Below are 21,412 nucleotides of genomic sequence, written 5' to 3' on the forward strand. Positions count from 1 at the left end.
TAAATCTGAGAGCAATGCTACAGGAGGCCTATTGGATACTAAGGAACTTAAAAGAAAAAAACAAAACCTTGGATTTGATTACTAAGAAAAGATACTCGTTACAGTTATGAGAGCCATCCATTGCTTATATTTAACTATATACGTCAGCTACTAAGCTCATCATTCATTTTTGTCAGATTATTTTTTTGTTGTACTTGACTTCAACACCACACTGCAGATGTTCAGGTCTAGTTTGTTATGATCGTGGTTATCTGCTGAAGACTTAAAATTCTGCACTATGGTGGAACTTTGGTGACTTTGAACACTCAAATAGAAGGAGAAAAGCTATTAGAAATCAAAATAAAAAGTAGAAAGATTAAAAGAATACAACTTTTAGAAAGAAAAGGAAATATGTTGTAAGTAATAAATTCAATTAAAAACCACAGAAAAAAAAGAAGTTGGTTAAAAAATCAGTACAGTGGAGGAGAAAGAAATGAAATAGAAAAACCTGGTTAAGAGCAGGAAAAGAAAAAGAATCTGAGTTTTACTAAATTATCTTAACAAATGCAAGCTGATGAAATCTATGTCTGAATGTGTAATTCCCCCACTGGGACTGGAGAGAAGCTAAAGAGTCTTCTAGAAGATAAATCACACTGAAGATTCCGGAATAAAACCGTGCTGTCACAGGAGCGGCTGCGATCCAGAGTCAGCTCCTTGCAGGGCAGCTCAGCAGCTGCTCCCACCGTGACCAGCGGTGCCAGCCTCCAGGAGAAGGGCACACAAGAGAAGGGTGACAGCGGGGAAAATCCTCAAGCACTTTTTTATAGCCCCTTGGAGAGAAGAGTGGTAAAGATTTACTGCCACCCCAGGAGAAGATGGAGACGTGTTAATTCCACTCTGTCTACATACCTGAAGAAACCCGAGCCACTGGATGGCCTTCCCGTCTACCCACTGCCAAGCCTGCAGGTGGCCCTGGGCCCACTGGCTTGGACAAGCAAGGCCTCTGGCCCCAGGGCCTTGGCCACCACAGAAAGAAGAGCTCTGTGCCTCCAACACGTGTACCCATCCATTGCACACACTGCCAGGGAGACAGACAGGGAAATTTATTGCTGCTTTCTCCACACCCTTCTCCATTTACAAGTGAGACATTGAATGAGACCTATGGAGGTGCCTGTCCCTCCTCCCCACCCTCTGCTGCAGAGCAGGGCCAGGAGGCCCAGGTGACAGAGGGAGAGCAGGCTCACTTCCTCTATCTAGGCATCCTGCAGTAGATACAACATTCGCAGTCCTTCCCTCAAAGATATGCTACTAAGAATCATTTACTTCTGGAGTAATTCTCCCTGAACACACTTAGGTTCCAACTTAGCACTATCCCATTCTTTATAAATGTTGCCTTCTTATCAAAATTATATCAGAGAACTTGAAAAGATCAAATTTATTTATAAACTTTGATAATCAGTTGATGATTTCAAAGTCATCCGTGGAGACAGGCAGAGTGGATAGTGAGAGAGAGACAGAAAGAAAGGTCTTCCTTTTGCCGTTGGTTCACCCTCCAATGGCCGCTGCGGCCAGCAGCATCTCGCTGATCCGAAGCCAGGAGCCAGGTGCTTCTCCTGGTCTCCCATGCGGGTGCAGGGCCCAAGGACTTGGGCCATCCTCCACTGCCTTCCCGGGCCATAGCAGAGAGCTGGCCTGGAAGAGGGGCAACCGGGATAGAATCCGGCGCCCCAACCGGGACTAGAACCCGGTGTGCCAGCGCTGCAAGGCGGAGGATTAGCCTGTTAAGCCACGGCGCTGACCAAGACTTCTTACTATCTATGAGATGTCAACTCTTACGGAAAGCTGAAGCCTCAGAAAACCTGCTTCTAGCCGTCTCATTGCTTCGCTGCAGCGCATCTCGTCAATCTTCCCTTCCTTGCGGTAACAAGTCTCCCAGCCTTTCACACATGGCATCTCTGTTTCATTGCCTGTTGTTAGAAATGTTCCTTCTGCATGACTTGTGTTTTCCAGAACAGGAGCTGGGCAAAGAAGGACGCTTCCAAACCTGCCTTGTCATGATCACTTGCTCTGATTATTAAAAAACAATGCACCCCAGCCCTCAGCCAGAATACAGAATTCACTCAAATAGATCTGTTCGTTCCACACACCCCTTTGGTGCCTATCACATGGTGGTGCCAGGGAAAGCAACTGAAAATGCACAGATGAGTAATATGGGGTCCTGCTCTTGAGGATCCCTGTCCGGATGGACACATTCAAAGTCATCATGTGTGCTAGAATCAAGGCAGGGGCAAAATGCCGTGAGGGGCCACACTGGGCCCAGAGCTACATTTGATGAGTGGAATTGACTAAGTGAAGGCAGGGGCGGGAATCGATGATGATGATGATGATGGCAGACACTTATTAACTGCCTATTGTGGTGACAGATGCTACGAAGAGTGCTTTGAATGAGAGGGACTTTAAAAAGTTCATGAAAAATGGAATTAAAAGATGTATTTATTTGGGGGGCAAAAAAAATTTTAAATCCATGCATACAAGGAGTCTTCAGAAAGATCGTGAAAATGTGTTATGAAAAATCTGTGCATATATTTCAAACTCAAACATCATTTTTTCCATGAACTCGATGCGCTTTCTCACAGATACATGATCACACTCACTTTCCATGGGTGCTGTCATCCATTACTCAGATGTGGCAACCTCTTGCTTAAATTCAGTAGCTAAGTGCCAAAGGACAGGCTGGACCAGGGCTCAGGGCCGCTTTCTGAGGACACGTATCCCACAGCTCTTCTCCAACTGTGCCCTTCACAAGACAGTCACTACCAACAGCTCCGCCATCTGCCCCACAGGAGCTCAACGTCTTGGGAGAATTAGACATTTCTCTTGCAGAACTGTGCCCCTGACAGCAATGCTCCAAATTGCAAGACCAAATCCATCACCTTAAGGCTGCTTCTTCCATGTGTGTTTCCACGACCTGTTTAGAACTAGTTCTAAGCCACTAAGCACAATGAGGCATGGCCTGCAGGCGGAAATGCATGCTCAAAGGCCTCCTAATTGTTAACCAAACTCAGCCGAATGGTTTACAAACAAATCTCAGTGAAACTGGCCTAGTCACCATTTCCTTAATTCTCCACAAAGGCTACAACACAGAATTTGGGGAGGGTTAGAGAAATGGCTCTGGGTGTAAGAAAAGAGGAGGAAGAACTGATATTTTAATTAGCCCATAATTACCTCATTCTTTCCAGGTCTTGGGTCCTGTTCGCTAGAATTTTCTTCCAGAAAGCATTTCACTTTCTCAACCTCTTCCATGCACTGGAAAAAGGCCATTTTCTCCAGGCCGTTACTGCTGTAACACGTGCTGATTTCCTCCAGCCTCTTCATGTTGAACATCTTGCTGGTGAGTCCGATGAAGCCATTGCCTGTAGTGCGCACCTCATCCAGCTCTGTCTCCGATTTACAAATCAAGACACAATCGTGACCATTCAGGGCTCCTTTCTCTTGGCTGTAAAGAAAGCAAAACACAGAAAGTTCTAGTTATGTATTCACATATTTGACTTCTTGGGGGAAATGACCAGTACAAGAAATCTCTCCTATTTAAACTGGAGAGGGGATCCAAAATTAGGATGAGAAATGCTAATATTCATATTGAGTTTCCATCGCTGGAACTTTGGAAGGAAAAAGTTTTTTCACTTTGTCCTATGAAAGCAAACAGAAGCAATCTCGAGTTTCACCAGGCAACTAAACATTTCCCTTGTTGCATAAAGTAAGATGTACACAAGGTGGCCAATTTCAATATAGACTAGAGAGGATCTCTCAGTCTAACTGGGATTGCAGGTTCTGCTCCTTGAATCCTTGAGGAACGAGCTCACCATGAAAGGGGGCCTCTGCTGCTCCCGGGGAATTTTGCCTTCCTCTTGGGAAGAGTCTCCACCAAGGAATCGTCTTCTGGAGCTTTCATCTTCTCCATGTCCACATGTTCGATGTTCATTTTTCTAAAGGAATTTGCTCCTGGGCAGCCCTGTCACACGATGGAGATACCCAGGCGCATTTCTTTGCATCTCCACTACCAGCCATGCACTGAGGAGCTGTCTCTGCTTCCTCTGAAACCCTCTCCCCACATGTTAAGTAAGGCACACAGCACACAGCACCGCTTTTCTATTAGACACTCATGCACATCACTTGATTTGACAGGAGGAGGGGGTGAAGGAGAGAGAGACAAAGGGATTTGAATTTGCAGTGTTCCCACGGCTGACTCCTGGAGCCCCCCCCGGAAATGTCCTAAGAACTGCTTCTGAGTTTTTTCTTAACTTGAGAATCACCTGTGAGTCTCTCACGAATGACAGCTTTCACTTACAGAGCTCAAAGGGCAAAATGAGAAACCTGAGTTCCAAAGTATTTAACATTCAGTGCTCTGTAAAGTTCTGCTTAGCCACATAGAGAACTTACATTCAGACAAATCAAAACGCAAATAGCATCAACCAGAGCCCTACAAATACATTGTACAGGTTAGCATTCTTTCAAATTGCTCAGGGGGTAAAAATCATTATTAAAATACGAAACAAATGCATGGCTGTTTCTAAGCAAAATATCACATTTAATTGCAAATGCTACTCAACTTGGATCAAGGAGCCACATGAAAATTCACATATTAAAACAAAAGCTCTAGGTCCCAGATAAAATAGTTTTGCAAAAAAAAAAAAAAAAACAAGTTCAATAAGCTCTACCTGAAATGTAGTACAGCGTTCTATTTAAAGAAACAGAAAGAGAAGGAGACTTGAGAGTTTATAACAATAAACAAAACTAATTACCGTGTGTAAGAGGACATCATAGAGTTTTAACCACCCCAGCGCAGAGTGTCAGCTCCAGCAGATAAAAGAAAACTTTTCAGAAGTAAAGGTGCCTGCAGAATCCTCTGGACAAAGTATTTACCCACAGCCAACAGAAGTCTTCTGAAAAGACAAGTGTCCACTCCAAGAGGAAGTCTCCTCTCTCTCAAATGCCACGTTGAGCCTCTGTTTAAACTAGTATGGCCCTTGGTCTCATGTTGCTCAGCTGTTGCTTTCTTAGTCAGATGGAGAAGAATATTAATTTTAGACACCAGGTTTTTCAAGGCCGATGGCTCCATTTCAGAGGTCAGGTAAGGAGAGGATGAACTGGGAACACTGGATGAAATATCACCTTCACCTTCCCCTCTCCTCAGTGTGGCAACACTCTCGTAATTACAAAGTTGGATGTGTCTTTGGTGATTCTCTGCCCAATCCTCCTGCCCCTTTCAGATGCATGATTATTTATGTGCTTGTTCCCAGCTGAGAGGATCCAGTGTGCGAACCTCACAGCCACCATTGTCTGTCGTCTTACAACACATCCCACTGCCACATAGGGGATCTCCCAAGAACATTTTGCAAGTTGGCTTTTTTTCTCTTATTGTATTTGCATGCAATTTGCAGTATCTTCAACTGCTTATAGCTCTAGAGAAAGGTCAAAGGCACAGGCCTCCAGGTAGGTATGACGAATAGGCATGAATCTTTCAGAAAACCTTCCTTGCAAGCAACACTGTGACTTCTCCTTGGTTTTCTGCCACAAACCAAGGAAAGAGAATTAACGTGGAGATACCGCACACCCAGTTCTAACAATAGTGCATTTCCTTGGGGTTAGAGACATAAGATCTTGGTTGTTTAGAAAGTAGAATTAGTATTATAAACAACCCCACAATTCTTCACGGCCTGGCCAATGGTCACCTTGTATTTGGAGCCCTTGCTGAATCCTCTATTCCTCACCAATGCCTGTAGCATTTGCTTGCTTTTAAAAAAAATTCTTATTTTTAATTCAGATCAATGTATTCTATATAATATAAAAATACATATTTCCTTCCATTTTAAGAAGCATGTAAAGAAATATAGCAAAATCTTTTTTAAGAAAACAGATGCTTAATTTTTTCCAGGGTTAGAGAACTTTGTTCTTTAAGGAAGAATAAATAGGCATGACTTTATATTTGTGAAAAATAAGTCATTTTTGCCAGTGTAAAAATACTGATAAGGTGACACATGCCCCCATCAAAAGAACATGTGTGCCTGCTGCTGATTCAATCCTCTGTTACGCAGACCATCAAAGCAACAAAATCAGACTTTCCACCTTCCTTGCTGTAGCAAATCAGACACAAGCTCTAGTGAGCCAGAGCTAGTAGAATCTACTCCTTTGCCTCTTTTTTCAAAAATGAATATCATAATCTAGAATAGTTTTAGATTTAAAGAAAAGGTATGGGAGTCTAACATTGTGGTGTAGTGGGTTAAGCCACTGCCTGTGCCACCAGCATCCCATAGGAGCACCAGTTCAAGTCCTGGTACTCTACTTCCAATCCAACTCCCTGTTAATGTACCTGGGAAATCAGCAGAAGATGGCTCAAGTGCTTGGGCCCCTGTACCTACATGGAGGACCTGGTTGGAGTTCAAGGCTCCTGGCTTCCCCCTGGCCTAGCTCTGACCATCGTAGCCATTTGGGGAGTGAGCTACCACATAGAAGATATCCCTCTCTCTCTCTGTAGTTCTACATTTCAAATAAATAAATAAATATTTTTAAAAAGAAGATATATGAAGATAGCACAGGGAATTCCCCTATATTTTGCACCTCATTGGTAGAGTACACTTGTCACAATTAATGAAGCAATGTTATTATTCCAATAACTGTAATACTTAATTCTATTGCATTCTCCAATCACCCCCATGTCCCTTTCCAGAATCTCATGCAGTCTTCCTAGTTTAGATATTTCTATGAACAATATGCATTCAATAAGTAGCTACTGCTCAGTTACTAGAGAGAGCCACCTTTAATTGCATCTCCTTGTCCTGAAAAGCAAAAGTTAATTAAAATAATTCATGATAATTATCTTCTAAAATTAGGTGACATTATTCTAGTTCTGCTATGTCACATTGTTCCCAGCTCCTGATGGTATGGAAAACAAGAAGCCTAGTACATACTTGACCACACCATTCACACACACAAAAACTAGGCAATTCAAGCATAACCAGTATGTTCTGCACACCTAACCTCAGGATCCTAGGAACATTCCATAAAGTATTTTAAATGCCTTAAAGATCCTCTTATGTCTTGAAAAATTCATTAGTAAGTTATGAGCAGGCCCAGCAATACTTTTTCAGTATTTCTGTGACATTTTGGAGTACCATCAGGAAATCAGCATTCTACAGAGCCATGGAAAAGACTCCATTAGCTGAGTAAGAGGCTGTGCTGTCAACAGAGACACACAAAGATGTATTGCCATGGCTCTGTCTACTGGCTGGCATTCAAACCAGCCTGGTGACACTAATAGTTTCTACCTGGATGCAGCACTCTGAATGGGTCCAGAAGAGTAAGGCCTCTTGAATATTTACACACAAAGTAGAACAATCTTCACAAATCAAAATGTAAATGGTAGTCTATCTCATTCCTGTTATCCATATTACCATTTAATTTTCTTTCTTTAAAAAGAGGGTCAGTGCAGTGGTGTAACGGATAAAAGCTGCTGTCTGCAGTGCCAGCATCCCATATGGGCACCAGTTCGAGTCCCAGCTGCTCCACTTCCAATCCAGCTCTCTGCTATGGCCTAGGAAAGCAGTGGAAGATGGCCCAAGGACTGCACCCACATGGGAGACTCGGAAGAAGCTCCTGGCTCCAGACCACTTTACCTCCAGCCATTGCGGCCATCTGGGGAGTGAACCAGCAGACTGAAGACCTCTCTGCACCCACATGGGAGACCTGGAGGAAACTCCTGGCTCCTGGCTTCAGATCAGTGCAGCTCCGGCTATTTCGGCCATCTTGGGACTGAACTAGCAGATGGAAGATCTCTCTCTCTTTGCCTCTGCCTCTGCCTCTCTGTAACTCTGCTTTTTAAATAAAATAAATAATTTTTTTTAAAAAAAGGCACTACTGAATATGGCTTACAAAGCAAAAATTGATGGACTGTGCTTTATCAAAATTCAAAATATTTGCTCTCCAAAAGATACCATGATGAAAATGGAAAGGCTAGTTGCAGACTTTGAGAAAATACTATGAAATCATATATTTGATAGAAGACTTGTATCTATGATATGTAACAAACTCTTTTACAACTTGATAACAGGTTGACAAACGTCCTAATTTTAAAATGGCCAAAAGATTTGAATTGGGCATATCACCATATAAGATACACATAGTTAATAAGCACAGGAAAAAATGCTCAAAATCTGTCATCAGCAAGATAAAAACTATAATCATAATGAAATAGGAGCGTTATAATTTTAAAAACAGAGAAAAGCAAACATTACTAATAATGTGGGAAAACTAGAACCCTCATCAAGTATATTGATGGGATTATAAAATGGTCTCAAATGTTTTGGAAAAACATTTAGTAGTTTCTTAAAAAGTTATTTCCCATGGGATCCACCCGTTCTCCTATCTAAGAGAAATGAATACACATGAACACACAAAACCTTGCATACAAATGTTCACAGTAGCATTACTCACAATGGCCCCAAATTGGAAACAACCCAGATGTTCATCAGATTGGTGAATGGGAAAACACAATGTGGTATACCCACACAGATGGAATACTACTCAGCAATAAAAAAAGAGTGAAATACTGACACCTGAACATTGTGGTCAATGGAAAAAGCCATATTCTAAGATTCCATTTGTATGCAGTAGCCAGAAAAAGCAAACCTATCAGACGAGGTCAGGAGCATTTAGTGTGGTATGGCCATAGACATCAAGCAAATCCATCAAAACAGAAAGTAGATTGGTGCTGCTCATGGGTGACAGCAGAAAGGAGAGTTAACTGAAACAGAATCTTACTGGGTGATGTGTGGTGGTGAGGATTACATAACCTGTTTGTCATAGCATAACCAAATTGTGCATATAAAATGGGTAAATTTTGTGATCTGTAAATTATGTTTAAATAATTTCAGTAAGAAAAAAGACAACCCAATAACATGATGAACAACATGTAAGATTGTTTAAAAAAAAAAAAAAAAACACTTCCACTGAGTAGTCTGTGGCCAGCTCATCCAGGTGACCAAGGCTGGGAGCCAAAGAGACACAAATTACACCCACACTTGCCAGGTCATCTGGGGCCAAAGAAAAGGAGGAGGAAATGGTGACTGGGAGAGTTGATACTCTTACAATTTTTCTTCCCCTAGGACAAATAACCACATAACATAAGCTTTTGTGATTAATAGAAAAATTAATGCTGATTTAAAAATAGCATCCATCTCATATTATGTGCTTGGAGAGAGGGTTCTTCGAGCAGAGAACAGCGATGTTACAGAATGTCCAGATCTGTTTACAGCCTAGCTTGAGATCAGACCTTACAATTTCCAAGTGACAGTGAGTGCATAGCTAAATATTGTTTAAGAAGAAAAACAAAACAAAATAGGAGGTTTTTAAAAAGCTAGATTAAAAACGTGGATGGATCATTTTAAAATTAATATCTTTGGAAGTAGGCATTTGGTTTAGTGGCGAAGACACAAGCCTACATCCCATATTGGAGTACGTGGGTTCAATTCCCAGAGGCAGCTGTAATGACCCAAGTAATTGGACTCCTGCAACCCTGTGGAAGACCTGGATTGCATTCCTGCCCTTGGTTTCAGCCCAGTTCCCTGATCAGGACCAGATTTGATTGTTGTGGGCATTTAAGGAGTGAGTCAGAAGATGGGAGCATTTTGTCTTTCTCCCCCACACTCCCTCTCCCATTCTTTCTCTCTCTGAAAGTTTCTTTCAGAAATATTAAATAATGTTTGATTGACTGCAAATTTTTCCTCTAATTATGTCCCTTTTTACTTTGTAGTATAATGCAACTACCTATCACTGAGTTAATATATTATTTGGAAAATAATACAATATTTTGTATTATTGTATTATAATAATTATATTATACAATAATTATCATTGTAATATAATATTTTATTGTAATACAATAAAAATATTGTATTATTTTCCAACCATTTCAATGTAATATTTTAATGGGAATAAAGTATGCTATACAAATACTATCCATAAATAAATTCATAAATAGGTCTTGTTGGTCTGAGAGAGTTGCTTAAACTAAGTTTTCACAGGTCATAGATGAACTTTAATATCATTTCTGTTCAATGTTCTCCTAATTTTTAAAAAATTTTTAAACCTATAGAGAATTTGTAAGCATAGTACATTGAACACCCATACAGTCTTCACCTACACTGCATTGCTAGCATTCTCCATACTCCCTGTCTTCCTGCATTTTCACAGTTTGTGGCAGATCTCATGAAATTTTACCCCTAAATGCATGTGCATATGTTTGCTGAGAACACATAACAGGATCCATTCAAACACCACATATTTAATTTGTCACATTTGTCATTTTTTAAATCTCCTTTTAGCTATTTAGAGAACAGTTACCCTGTTTTGCTTTGTTTTTTAATCCTTTGTGGCACTGGCAATCTTCAAATTGCTTCACAAAACATCCCTCAAAGTGAACTGCCTGATTGTGTCTATTTCTAATTTCAATCCAACATCACAGGAGTCCTGTCTTTTCACCATATGCATCTCCCTCCCATTGAATTATTCAAGCGTAAGAGTGAAAGAGTCAAATAAAATATTTGCTACCAGGTGAAAAGTCTGCTACTGTTGGGACTATCCATCCTAAACAATCAGGGAAAGCATAAGAGAGTCCTTACCCTTGTTTAAAACCCCCAACCTACAGCATGAATCATCATTTTCTAGTTTTAGGAACTGGAGGAAGAGTGTATTTATATTTACATTCTTGGGAATGCTTTTCTACCTTCTAAATTGGAAGTGGATTTCAGGAGCTAGAAGCAGCTTATGATAGTAACAAGGCATGAAATTACAGAAGTGCAAAGCTGAAGCCATGTTCTTCTGACCAAATGCTGGCCTGCTTCTCCCACAAGAGGTAAAGTTCAGGAGAGAAATTTTCCACAAGGAAAAACATTGCAGTAGGGAGCATATCATGGCAGATGGGGGCCTGCGAGAAGATTTCACAGACTTTCAAGGGTGTCTTAGGGGGAAAAGTTGTATTTTTTAGTAGAAGATAGATTGGGTTATTATGTGATGTACACAGCAATTTGTTAGGTTTATTCTATACATTCAAAAGCATCACAGAATTTGGGATGCAAAAGATAAAAGGGTGATGGCATTGAATGCCTCGGTTTCCATGGGGAAAACACTCTCTGTGTGAATGCAGCATGGTGGGTAGTGGTGGGTGGTCTCACATACTTCTGGTAGGAACATGCACTGTGCTAATCTTTAGGGAAAACACTTGTGCCACACCCTTGACCCCATGATTACACGTTTAAGAATCTTACCTCAAACTGTACATGAAATATCATCTTTGAAGATGTTTACTGTATTTAAAATATTGAAATAGAACCCAGATATAACATTTGGTTAAATAAATATGGCACTTCTATAACAAAGAATACTGTGTTTCCATTAGCTATGGGCAAAGAATATCTAACAATATGAGGAAAAAAAGCAATAACAGAGTTAGGGAAAAGAGGTCAGCCTGTAGGATAGCATATGCAGTCGGATCCCAAATTTGTCTAAAACAAGATGCACTACTAATGTTTAGATGGGTGATAATATATACATGGGTACACAGTTATAAAAACAGGTAAGATAGTTACACCAAATGTGGTCTGTGCTTTTCTAAAGTTACTATTTTTTCTAAAATCAACACGTATTTCTTTTTTAGTCTGAATAACTGCCATCAAAACTGATCATAAATGCCGTAATAAAAGGACCAGCTTGATTGGGGAACTCATGGGCTTTGGAGAAAGATAGCCTAGATGTGAATTTGAGCTTCGCTCATTCTGTAGACAGAACCACCGCTCAGACTTCCTGAGCTTCATTTTTCACATCTGTTAAATGAGTGCAGTCTACACATTTTTGAGTAAGAAAGGAGAAAAGTTATCGATGCAAACCATCCAATCATCAATAATTGATGAAAGTGATTTGATAAATAGCAACTTCTATGGTTATTACTATAAGTATGCTATTAACATTACCAAATTTCATAAAACTAAAAGATAATCAGCTGAAAATTTGGAGTTTAATTCAAAAGAGATAAAATGCTCATAAGTATTTCAAATTCACAGCATAGCATCACTTACTGTTAAAATACTTTTATTCTTTCATCAGGCTATGCACAACATGGAAAATACAAAAAAAACTTTATAAGTACAGTCTAAGAAATGATTATAAACACCCACAAAGTCACTACCAGGTCACAAACTGGAATACTTCCAGCATCCCAAATGCCATCATTTTGTCTTCTCTCCTGAATTAACTACAAATCTGATTTTTTAAAATAGTGACTTCCTTGATTTTTCCCTGCAGTTTCATCACTTACATGTGCACCCTAAATATATAGCTTTGGCTGGCCAGTTTTGGATTTCTATGTGGATATATTCATAAGTTTACATTACTCCGTACTTTCTGTGTTTGTATTTATATATTTTGGAGTTTCTTTCAGTCAAAATTGTGTTTTTCTGATTTATCATACTGTTGTGTATAGTTTGCCTTGCCTAGCTGTTTTCTCATTTAGTAATATTTTCTCATACAAATACTATAAAGTTGATGTACTTATTCTACTACTGATAGACATTTCAGTTGTTCTCAGCTTGATGTGTCTGTGAACATTATTGTGCATACGTCATGTACATGTAAATGCATAAGGTGACTTCAAAAAGTCTGTGGAAAAGCGAAATTAAAGTTTATTTTAGTGCCAAACATATTTTAAATCCATGTGTAGTTTTTCATATTTATTTTCATTATTTATTTCATAGTTTGAAGATCCCACATATGTATGCACATATACCAAATTGTATTCCTTTCAGCGCTGTAGCAATGATCCTCTTGCACTATGTTTTGCAGCACTTTAAATTTTATAAGCACTGGGTTACAGTAATACATCATTTTCATTTAAATTGGGTTGAAATTTTTTTTTTTACTAAATTTTCTAACTTTTTTTTCTTGCTGCTATGTAGGAACTATTTATATATCCTAAACACTGCAGCTGACAACAGTAGGTATTACAAATGACTTCTCCCTCTCTTCGCTTTGCATTTTCCCCCTTTTTTGTGTTCGTGTGGTATGTTCTGATAGGTTAATAGATGCTCGTCATTTTTACATAATAAGATATTAATAGTTTCCTTATGTTTAGTGTTTTTGTCTTTAAAGAAACCCTTCCTCATTTCCTCATTCTGAGATCATAAATAAATTTCTATATTATTTTATAGATTCTTTATAGTTTATCTTTCATATTTAGGAGATCATTTATTACTATACCAAAAAAATCCAGTTTTCTTATTCTAACACATTCTCCTGACATCACTTATTGAAAATTCTATTGTTTTCTTATTAATTTGCAGGGCTCTCTTTGCCACATATCAAATATTTGTATGCTTGGTCCTGGGCTGTCTCTGCTCCAAAGTCTGTTTGCCTAGCCTTGAGTTCTGATGACACTGCCTTGCTTTCCATCACCTTTGTACTCTGTCTTCCTGTGGAGCAGAACAAGTCCTCCCACCTGCTCTTCAGGAGGGTCTCGGCTGTTTGGGGCACATTTTGCAACTTTTTAGACTCAGCTTGTACTATGGTTTGGATATGATTTGGTCCCCAAACTCACACAGGAGTGTAAACCCCAAGTCATAATAAGTTAATGGTACTAAAAGGGTAGAAACTTAATCTAATTATGGTGTTGAGAGGTGGGTCTTTGGGTAAATCACTAGATTGGATTCTGTCCTAAGAGACCTCCATGGTTGAATCCTGGTAGCTTTGTGATGACAGAGAGATTTAGACACACGCACACTTCATGACTCTTGCCATGTTATGCTCTGTGCGATGTCAGGCCTCTAGCAAGAAAAGCCACCACCAGATGAGGTCCCTAGAGCTTACACCCCCAGAAACATCAGCTAAATTTCCTTTCTTTGCAATGTTAGCCTGCCTCAGGTGGTTCATCATAGTGACAAAAACCTGACTGACACAGTTTGTCAAGTTCACACCCTGTAAAACAGATTGGGGTGGCAGTGAATCTACACATGAGAATAAAAATACTTTACACTAGTAAGTATTCAGGTCTGAAAGTATGGCATATATAGCCCCACTTCCTTAGGTCTTCTTTACTTTCTCGCAGTAAGATTCACATTTGGGGCCAGCACATGTGGCGCAGCTAGTTAAGCTGCCAGCTGTGATGCCAGCGTCTCATATGAGTCCCAGCTGCTCCACTTCTGATCCAGCCCCCTGCTAATGCACCTGGGAAAGCAGCAACTGATCTTTGGGACCCTGCCACACATGTGGGAGACCCAGAGTAAGCTTCTGGCTTCTGGCTGTAGCCTGGCCCAGCCCCAGACACTGCAGCCATTTAGGGAGTGAACCAATGGATGGAACAGCTCACACTCTCTCTCACTCACTCCACAGCTCTGCCTGTCAAATAAGTAAATTTTTTAAAACTGACAACTTTTCTGTGGCTATCCTTCATGTTTTTTATCAGACTTATATTCTTAGGTACTTCATCCTTTTAGTGCCACTTAATGTTTTGTTTTTAAATTCCCTTTCCTGACCCTATTTATAAAAATGAACATTTTAAGTAATTAGCTACAATAATTATCTCAAAAAGTTTGCAAACTTATTTACTGTGAATATAATCATTGGAACTACAAATACAAATGGCACTTTTCATTTCCAAACTTCATAATCTTTATTTCTTGTTCTTACCTTATAGGGATTCTAATACAACACTAAATAGAAATGATTTAATATTTAACTTTATTAGTTAACATTTAGTATTGTCATTCTTTTTCATTTCAATCTAGTTGGAGTGTATTGGCACCTCACTGTGGTTTCAATTTGCATTCCCTGTGCATGTTATCTGGAGTCACGTGGCTTTTTCTATGAAGTATTCTTTTATATCCTTTGCCCATTTAAAATCTGGGATGTTTTATTATTGAGTTATAAGCATTCTTTACATATTCTAGACACATGTCCAATGCAGATCTATATACTGCAAATATTTTCTCTCAATGTAGTTTGTCTTTTCATTTTCCTAAAGATGTCTTTTGAATAGCAGATGTTTTTAAGTTTTGATGAAATCAAATCTATCCATGACTTCTTTCCCCGTTTCTCTCTCTCTCTCTCTCTTTCTCTTTCTCTCTTTCTGTTTTCTGTGGTCACTGCTCTTTCAGTCCTCACAAAACTCCCCTAAAGCCATGTAGATATTAATCTGTGTTTGCTGATGGAAGCTTCATAGCATTGGCTGTTAAGCCAGTGATTCAACTTGAATTCATTTTTGCACGTAATATAAGACAGGGGGGTCAAGGTTTATTTTTTTCTCTTTTGGATATTCAGGTTTTGAAAATATCATTTGTCATTCTCCTTACCAATTGCAAATGCTTTTTAACAATGTCTCTGTGAGTCTCCTTTATTCTCTCCCATTCTACCAAGCACCCACTTAGCAGTTCCTAAGGTAGCCCCTACTTATTTCCAGAAATCTCTCAGACAGTTGCTTAGAGCACTGAGAGTCCTGTGGTGTGTCTGCAGGTTCCTGCTGTCCCATCACTGAGCGAAGGCTGCTGATCTGGAAGCTCCTTGAAGAAACTGGGCTGACACTGCTGACAGTCCCCGAGTGCCACACCAAGGTCTCTGCCATGGGAGTTTCCAGTAGGTGCTACCCGCCCATGGGGGCCACAGCAGAGCTAGGGAATATGGCCTCCTCTCCAACTCCGTGCTGCAGGGTCTTCTAGATCCCAAAGCAATGTCTGCTATGCCCAGAATGCTGTTTCCCAAGAATGTTTATTCATCTTCCAGTCACTAGCACTCTCACTTCAAGTCCAGCTCAATGAACAAGAAGGAAACACGCGATGGCACATCCTCCACCTTTCCCTCTCTTTCCTTAATTAAAAACCCTCTCTCCCAAAGCAACCCAGTCTTTCTTCCTAGTGGCAGCTCTCCATTCTTTCCAGATAACCATTTTATCCTTGCTTCCAAAATAGGGTTTTTCCCTCTTTTAGAAAGGTTTGCTAAGGCCCAACGCTGTGGCTCAGCAGGTTAAGCCGCCACCTATGATGCCAGCATCCCATATGAGCACCAGTGACTCTACTTCCCATACAGCTCCCTGCTAATGAGCCTGGAAAAGCAGCAGAAGATGGTCCAAGTGCTTGGGCCCCATCACCCACATAGAAGGCCTAGATGGAGGTCCAGACTCCTGGCTCCAGCCTGGCCCAGCCCCAGCCAATGGGGCCATCTAGGGAATGAACCAGTGGATGGAAGCTCTCTCTCTCTCTCTCTCTCTCTCTCTCTCTCTCTCTCTCTTTCTCTCTGGTTCTCCTCTCTGTGTAACTCTGCCTTTCAAATAAAGAGAAAAGTTTGCTAAATAACTCCAAATCTGCAGAAAACCTTCATCTAACTTTTCCATGAAAAACCCTTCCAGGTGATTTTCCCAGGAGAGACAGAACACTCCAAACAGGAATCTTCAGAAAAAAGAGTTGGCCTGCACTTCAGGCCTGCCTGGTTGTCTTCACTCTCTATCGCACTCAAGCACATTGCTAGTGTCTGCTGCATGTCAGACACAGTGCCTGGCACTGAGAGTGCAAGGTCAAAAACTCTGTCCTCTGATGGAGGTTGGCAAGAGGAGTGGAAACAGGCGTAGCAAGTGGTCATCAGAACAGTGCAAGGTAACTGTTAGAAGGGCAAGGCTTACGGCAAAGGGCATCAAATCAGCCTCAGAGGCAGAGCACTGGGGGCAGGGAAGGCTGATGGGGTATCTTCTAGCTGAAAGGTAAACAGACACAGCGGTGAGCTGGAAGGCAGCCCAGGGGAAGAAAGCACCAAGTGCAGGGGATGGGGTGGTGAAGAGCAATATGAAACAACTGCCAGTGGTTATTACCTTTAAGCACAGTGATGGCTGCTGGTGTGAGGTGAAAGAAAAAAATCACATTAAGAAGCACTCTCTCTGGGACTGGCAACATGGCACATGGATAAAACTGCCTGGGCAATGGCATCTAATATGGGCGCCAGTTCGAGTCCCAGCTGCTCCACGTCCAATCCAGCTCTCTGCTAATGACCTAGGAAAGCAGCGGAAAATGGCCCAATTGCTTGAGCCCTGCATCCACTTGGGAGACCTGGAAGAAGCCCCTGGCTTCAGAACAGAACAGCCCAGCTCCAGCTGTTGCAGCCATTAGGGGACAGAACCAGTGGATGGAAGATTTATCTTTCTCTCTCTCCTTCTCTTAACTCTGCCTTTCAAATAAATAAACCTTAAAACAAAACAAAACAAAAACTTTTCTCTCTGGGCCAGCATTGTGCTGTAGTGGGTACAGCCCCCACCTGCAATGCCCACATCCCATATGGGCGCCAGTTCATGTCCCAACACTCTACTTTTGATCCAGCTCCCTGCTAATGGCCTGGGCAGGCAGTAGAAGATGGTCCAAGTGTTTGGGCCCTTGCTACTTACGTGGGAGCCCTGAATGAAGCTCCTGATTCCTGGCTTCAGCCTGACCCAGCCCTGGCCATTGTAACCATTTGTTGAGTGAACCAGTGGATGAAAGATCTCTCTATATACACCTCTCTGTAACTCTGAATTTCAAATAAATAAATAAATCTTAAAAAAGAAAAAAACTAACTCTGTATTTTACTAGAGGTTTTTTAAAGTCAAGGATTGATTGAATTAGAATTTTCTCTCTTTCTTTCTTAGAAGACAAATAGAACTGCTTTCTCTAATAATCTGATGATCCTCAGTATTAGAATGGAAGAGCCAAAAGTCTTTTATTCTGACACTGAGTGTCCTACAATTCGACACCAAAATGCGGGAGTGAGTGCAGACCTCACTGGTTCAGGGTGATGACCTCCACACAACAGCCCCACTTCAGACCCCGTCACAAGTCTCAGGGACCATCGATCTACAAATTAGGGGGTTGCAAAAACCCTCTTGGTCCTTTTTTTTTTTTTTTCTTAAAAAAGATTTATTTATTTACTTGAGAGGTAGAGTTACAGACAGAGAGGGACAGGAGGAAAGGTCTTCCATCCACTGGTTCACTCCCCAAATGGCCCCAACGGCCCCAACGGCTGAGCCAACCCAAAGCCAGGAGCCAGGAGCTTCTTCAGAGTCTCCCATGTGAGTGCAAGAGCCCAAGTACTTGGGCCACCTTCTTCTGCTTTCCCAAGCCATCAGCAGAGAGCTGGATCAAAGAGGAGCAGCTGCCAGTGCCACAGGAGGAGCTTAGCCTATTATGCCACAGTGCCAGCTACCCTTCTACCTCTACCCCCACCCTTCACCTTGGCCTTGATAATTCAAGAGAACAACTCACAGGCTCATTGAAGACACTGCAGTTAAATGATTAATGTCCCATCATAATGGAGACATATAGGATGAGGTCCAGGAAGGTCCTAGACACGGAGTCCTATCTCCACTCATGATGGAATCTCAGCATGCCATCCTCCTGGCAGCCCAGTGTGCCCACAACCAGGAAGCTCAATGAAGAGTTCTGTTGGGGTTCCATGATGTCGGCAGGGTGATGACATCACTGGACAGCTGCTTGACCTCAAGCTCCAGCAGCCCTGCCCCACCCCTGTTCCTTCCCCTGAGGTTAGCCTCACCCACATTCCAGCCTCAGAGCCCCACCAAGAGTTGGCTTACAAAGGCAATCACTGAGGGGTCCTAAGGGATTCTGAAGACCTCTGCCAGGAGCCAGGGACAAAGATACGATGTACTGTTCACATCATATTATAAACATCGATTGAATATCACTTAAAACTAATAAAGGACTTCATTAAGAAGACCAAATATGAGAGAAAAAAATAAAAATCGATGAATTTCTTAAATACCAAGAGACCAGTAGAAAAGAGAACACTTAAAAGGTAATACTTACAATAGCAAGAAAATGAGTCAATTTATTACAATAAAATTAATAAGAAGTATGGCATAGATTACAAGGATACAGGGAAAAGCCAGGAAAAGAAAGCATGAGGTTGGGTTAGGGGAGAGGAATCACAGGTCAGGAAGAACAGATGATCATAGGGTGAACTTTCAGAATGGCGACTAAGATGGCAGGTGTGTCACAGTGGGATTATCCACACTAAAATGTCCAACATACTCGGGGTGAATATGGAGGTGAAAGGTGATAATGTCCAGAGATCCAATAATACTAGGAGGTTTATAATCTACCTGTGCTTAGGCAGTGCAATCAGGCTAATACTCCAGCTACAGTCACTGAACTAGTTCTATACAAGTCACCACTGGATCCATCACCCCCATTTTTACTCTGAAGAAGAAAAGATGGTTACACAGTTCAAAAGTATGAATTGCCAAAGTCAACTGAAAATTGAGCAATGAGGTACTGAAGAAGAAAACTTAATCCTAAGTTTTTGTTTTATATTATTTCATTTCCTGTGACCTTTCCACTAGCTTAAATTTGTATTTATGCTGGTTCAAAAAGAAAGTTGAAATTTGGTTAGCAAAGCAAAATAAGAGGTGGGGGTTGATTTTTGAAAGGTCTTTACCGGTATGATTTATTTATTTTTCTATCATCACCATCTAGTGGAGAAAACCTTGAACTTCAGACAGAAGCAGCTAGTGTTCAGGAAAAAAATAATAATGGAGGGCCTACTGTGTGCCAGGCACTATGTTAAATGCTTTTATATATTAAGCTTATTTAATTCATCAAAGGGACTGAGAGGTAGACAGTATTACTCCTCTTTTAGATTTGGAAACAGACTGAGAAGTTAGATAGCTTAACTAAGGACATACTACAGCCAGCTCAAACCTAGATTCTTAAAGTTTAGTGCCATTTGACCTTATAGTACGTCCACACTGCTCAACTCTCTTCATGTATGTGGTCATGAAGTAAAATATATATGCATAGGAGAATTCTGTATTCATTTTGTATTTTGTATACATATATTTGTATGAGCAAAGTACATGTATAAAAAAGAAATTCTTATACTTTTTATATTAGTGCCCCATCTTTTAATTTTTAATCCACATTACATATTGAATATTTCATATGGCAACAAATATTTTTGAAAACACATACTATATAGAATAAAGATGGGCACAGAATTATATCTAATTGCACAGTGTAATTGCACAGTGTAATCTGGTTTTTTTGTTTTTTTTTTTAAGATTTATTTTATTTATTTGAAAGGCAGAGTTACAGAGAGAGGTAGAGATCGAGAGATCTTTTACCCACTGGCTTACTCCCCATATTGCTACAACAGCTGGAGCTGGGCCAATATGAAGCCAGGAGCCAGGAACTCCCTCTGGGTCTCTTACATGGGTGCAGGGGTCCAAGCGCTTGGGCCATCTTCTACTGCTTTCCCAGGCCATGGCAGAGAGCTGGATAGGAAATGGAGCAGCCAGGACTCGAACTGGCCCCTATATGGGGTGCTGACATTGCAGGTCAGGGCTTTAACTTGCTGTGCCACAGTGCTGGCTCCCACAGTGTAATCTTGAAAAACATTTATAAAGACTGGGAAAAGGTGTTAAAATACTAGCAATTGTTATCCATGAATAGATTTTCCATAAAAAGTATGTGTTATTTTCAGAAAAAAAGTTTAGGCCTTACAGCTATTAAAAGAAAACACACTTAAAAACTTCACAGTGTATCTGTCATTATTTAAAATATTTTCGTAGGTGACCACACCTATATATCTCTATAAATGTTTAAAATAAGGGCCGCCATTGTGGCACAGCAGGTTAAGTCTCCGCCTGCAACACCAACATCCCATACAGGCCCCAGTTAGTTTCGGCTGCTCCACTTCCAATCCAGCTCCCTGCTAAAGAACCTGGGAAAGCAGAAGATGACCCAAGTGCTTGGGTCCCTGCACCCACGTGAGAGACCTGGAAGAATCTCTGGGCTCCGAGATTCAGCCTGGCCCAGCCCTGGCTGTTGGGGCCATCTGGGGAGTGAACCAGCAGATGGAAGACTTCTGTCTCTCCCTCTCTCTCTTTAAGTCTGACTTTGAAATAAATAAATAAATCTTAAAAAAAAAAAAAAGTACCTGCTTCAGTGATGTTTCTCTAACAGTTGCTCTGGGGTACAAAGGTTATTTTTTTTTTTTACACAATTTCAAATTATTTGACGATCAAAGAAATAAAGATTTTTTACTTAACTGGTGTTAACATATTTTCTATTAACCTATTGTTGAGCCTACAATTCTAGTTAGAAAAACATCTAATCATCAGAAAATGATTTCATTTGTATAATCCCAGGAGGTTGGATTGAAAAAGAGCCCCTGTCCTTGGTGCCTGTGACGAAGAGTCTCTCTCCTCCTTACCTTATAGTTCTTCTGCCCTGCTTTGATGACTGGGAGGTGATCCCTTACTAAAGATTAATTCACTAAATTGAAGCAGTGGTGCAGTAAGTTCAGCTGGCCCTACAGGGTCCCAGATCACAAGATCCATGCGGTAATTTATGCCCTCTTC

At 40.8% G+C, this 21,412-nt stretch overlaps 1 protein-coding gene across 3 annotated transcripts in view; it reads right to left on the reverse strand.

Annotated features, from left to right (window-relative positions):
• The window catches only part of MYLK4 (myosin light chain kinase family member 4), a 105,754-nt gene that overhangs the window by 82,786 nt on the left and 1,556 nt on the right, over positions 1-21,412 (reverse strand). For 2 of the 3 annotated variants that reach the window (XM_062183872.1, XM_062183856.1), the window contains exons 1-2: positions 18,297-18,364; positions 3,205-3,475 (exon numbers count right to left, since the gene is read on the reverse strand). In XM_062183872.1, coding sequence (XP_062039856.1) covers positions 3,205-3,475; positions 18,297-18,304 — 279 coding nt within the window. In that variant the 5' untranslated portion in view covers positions 18,305-18,364. Of the gene's footprint in view, positions 1-3,204; positions 3,476-18,296; positions 18,365-21,412 lie in introns of those variants that run through there. The other variant, XM_062183864.1, reaches the window with a different exon arrangement.

This window comes from Lepus europaeus, chromosome 3 (assembly GCF_033115175.1).
Source record: "Lepus europaeus isolate LE1 chromosome 3, mLepTim1.pri, whole genome shotgun sequence".
In the NCBI taxonomy this organism is placed as follows: domain Eukaryota; kingdom Metazoa; phylum Chordata; class Mammalia; order Lagomorpha; family Leporidae; genus Lepus; species Lepus europaeus.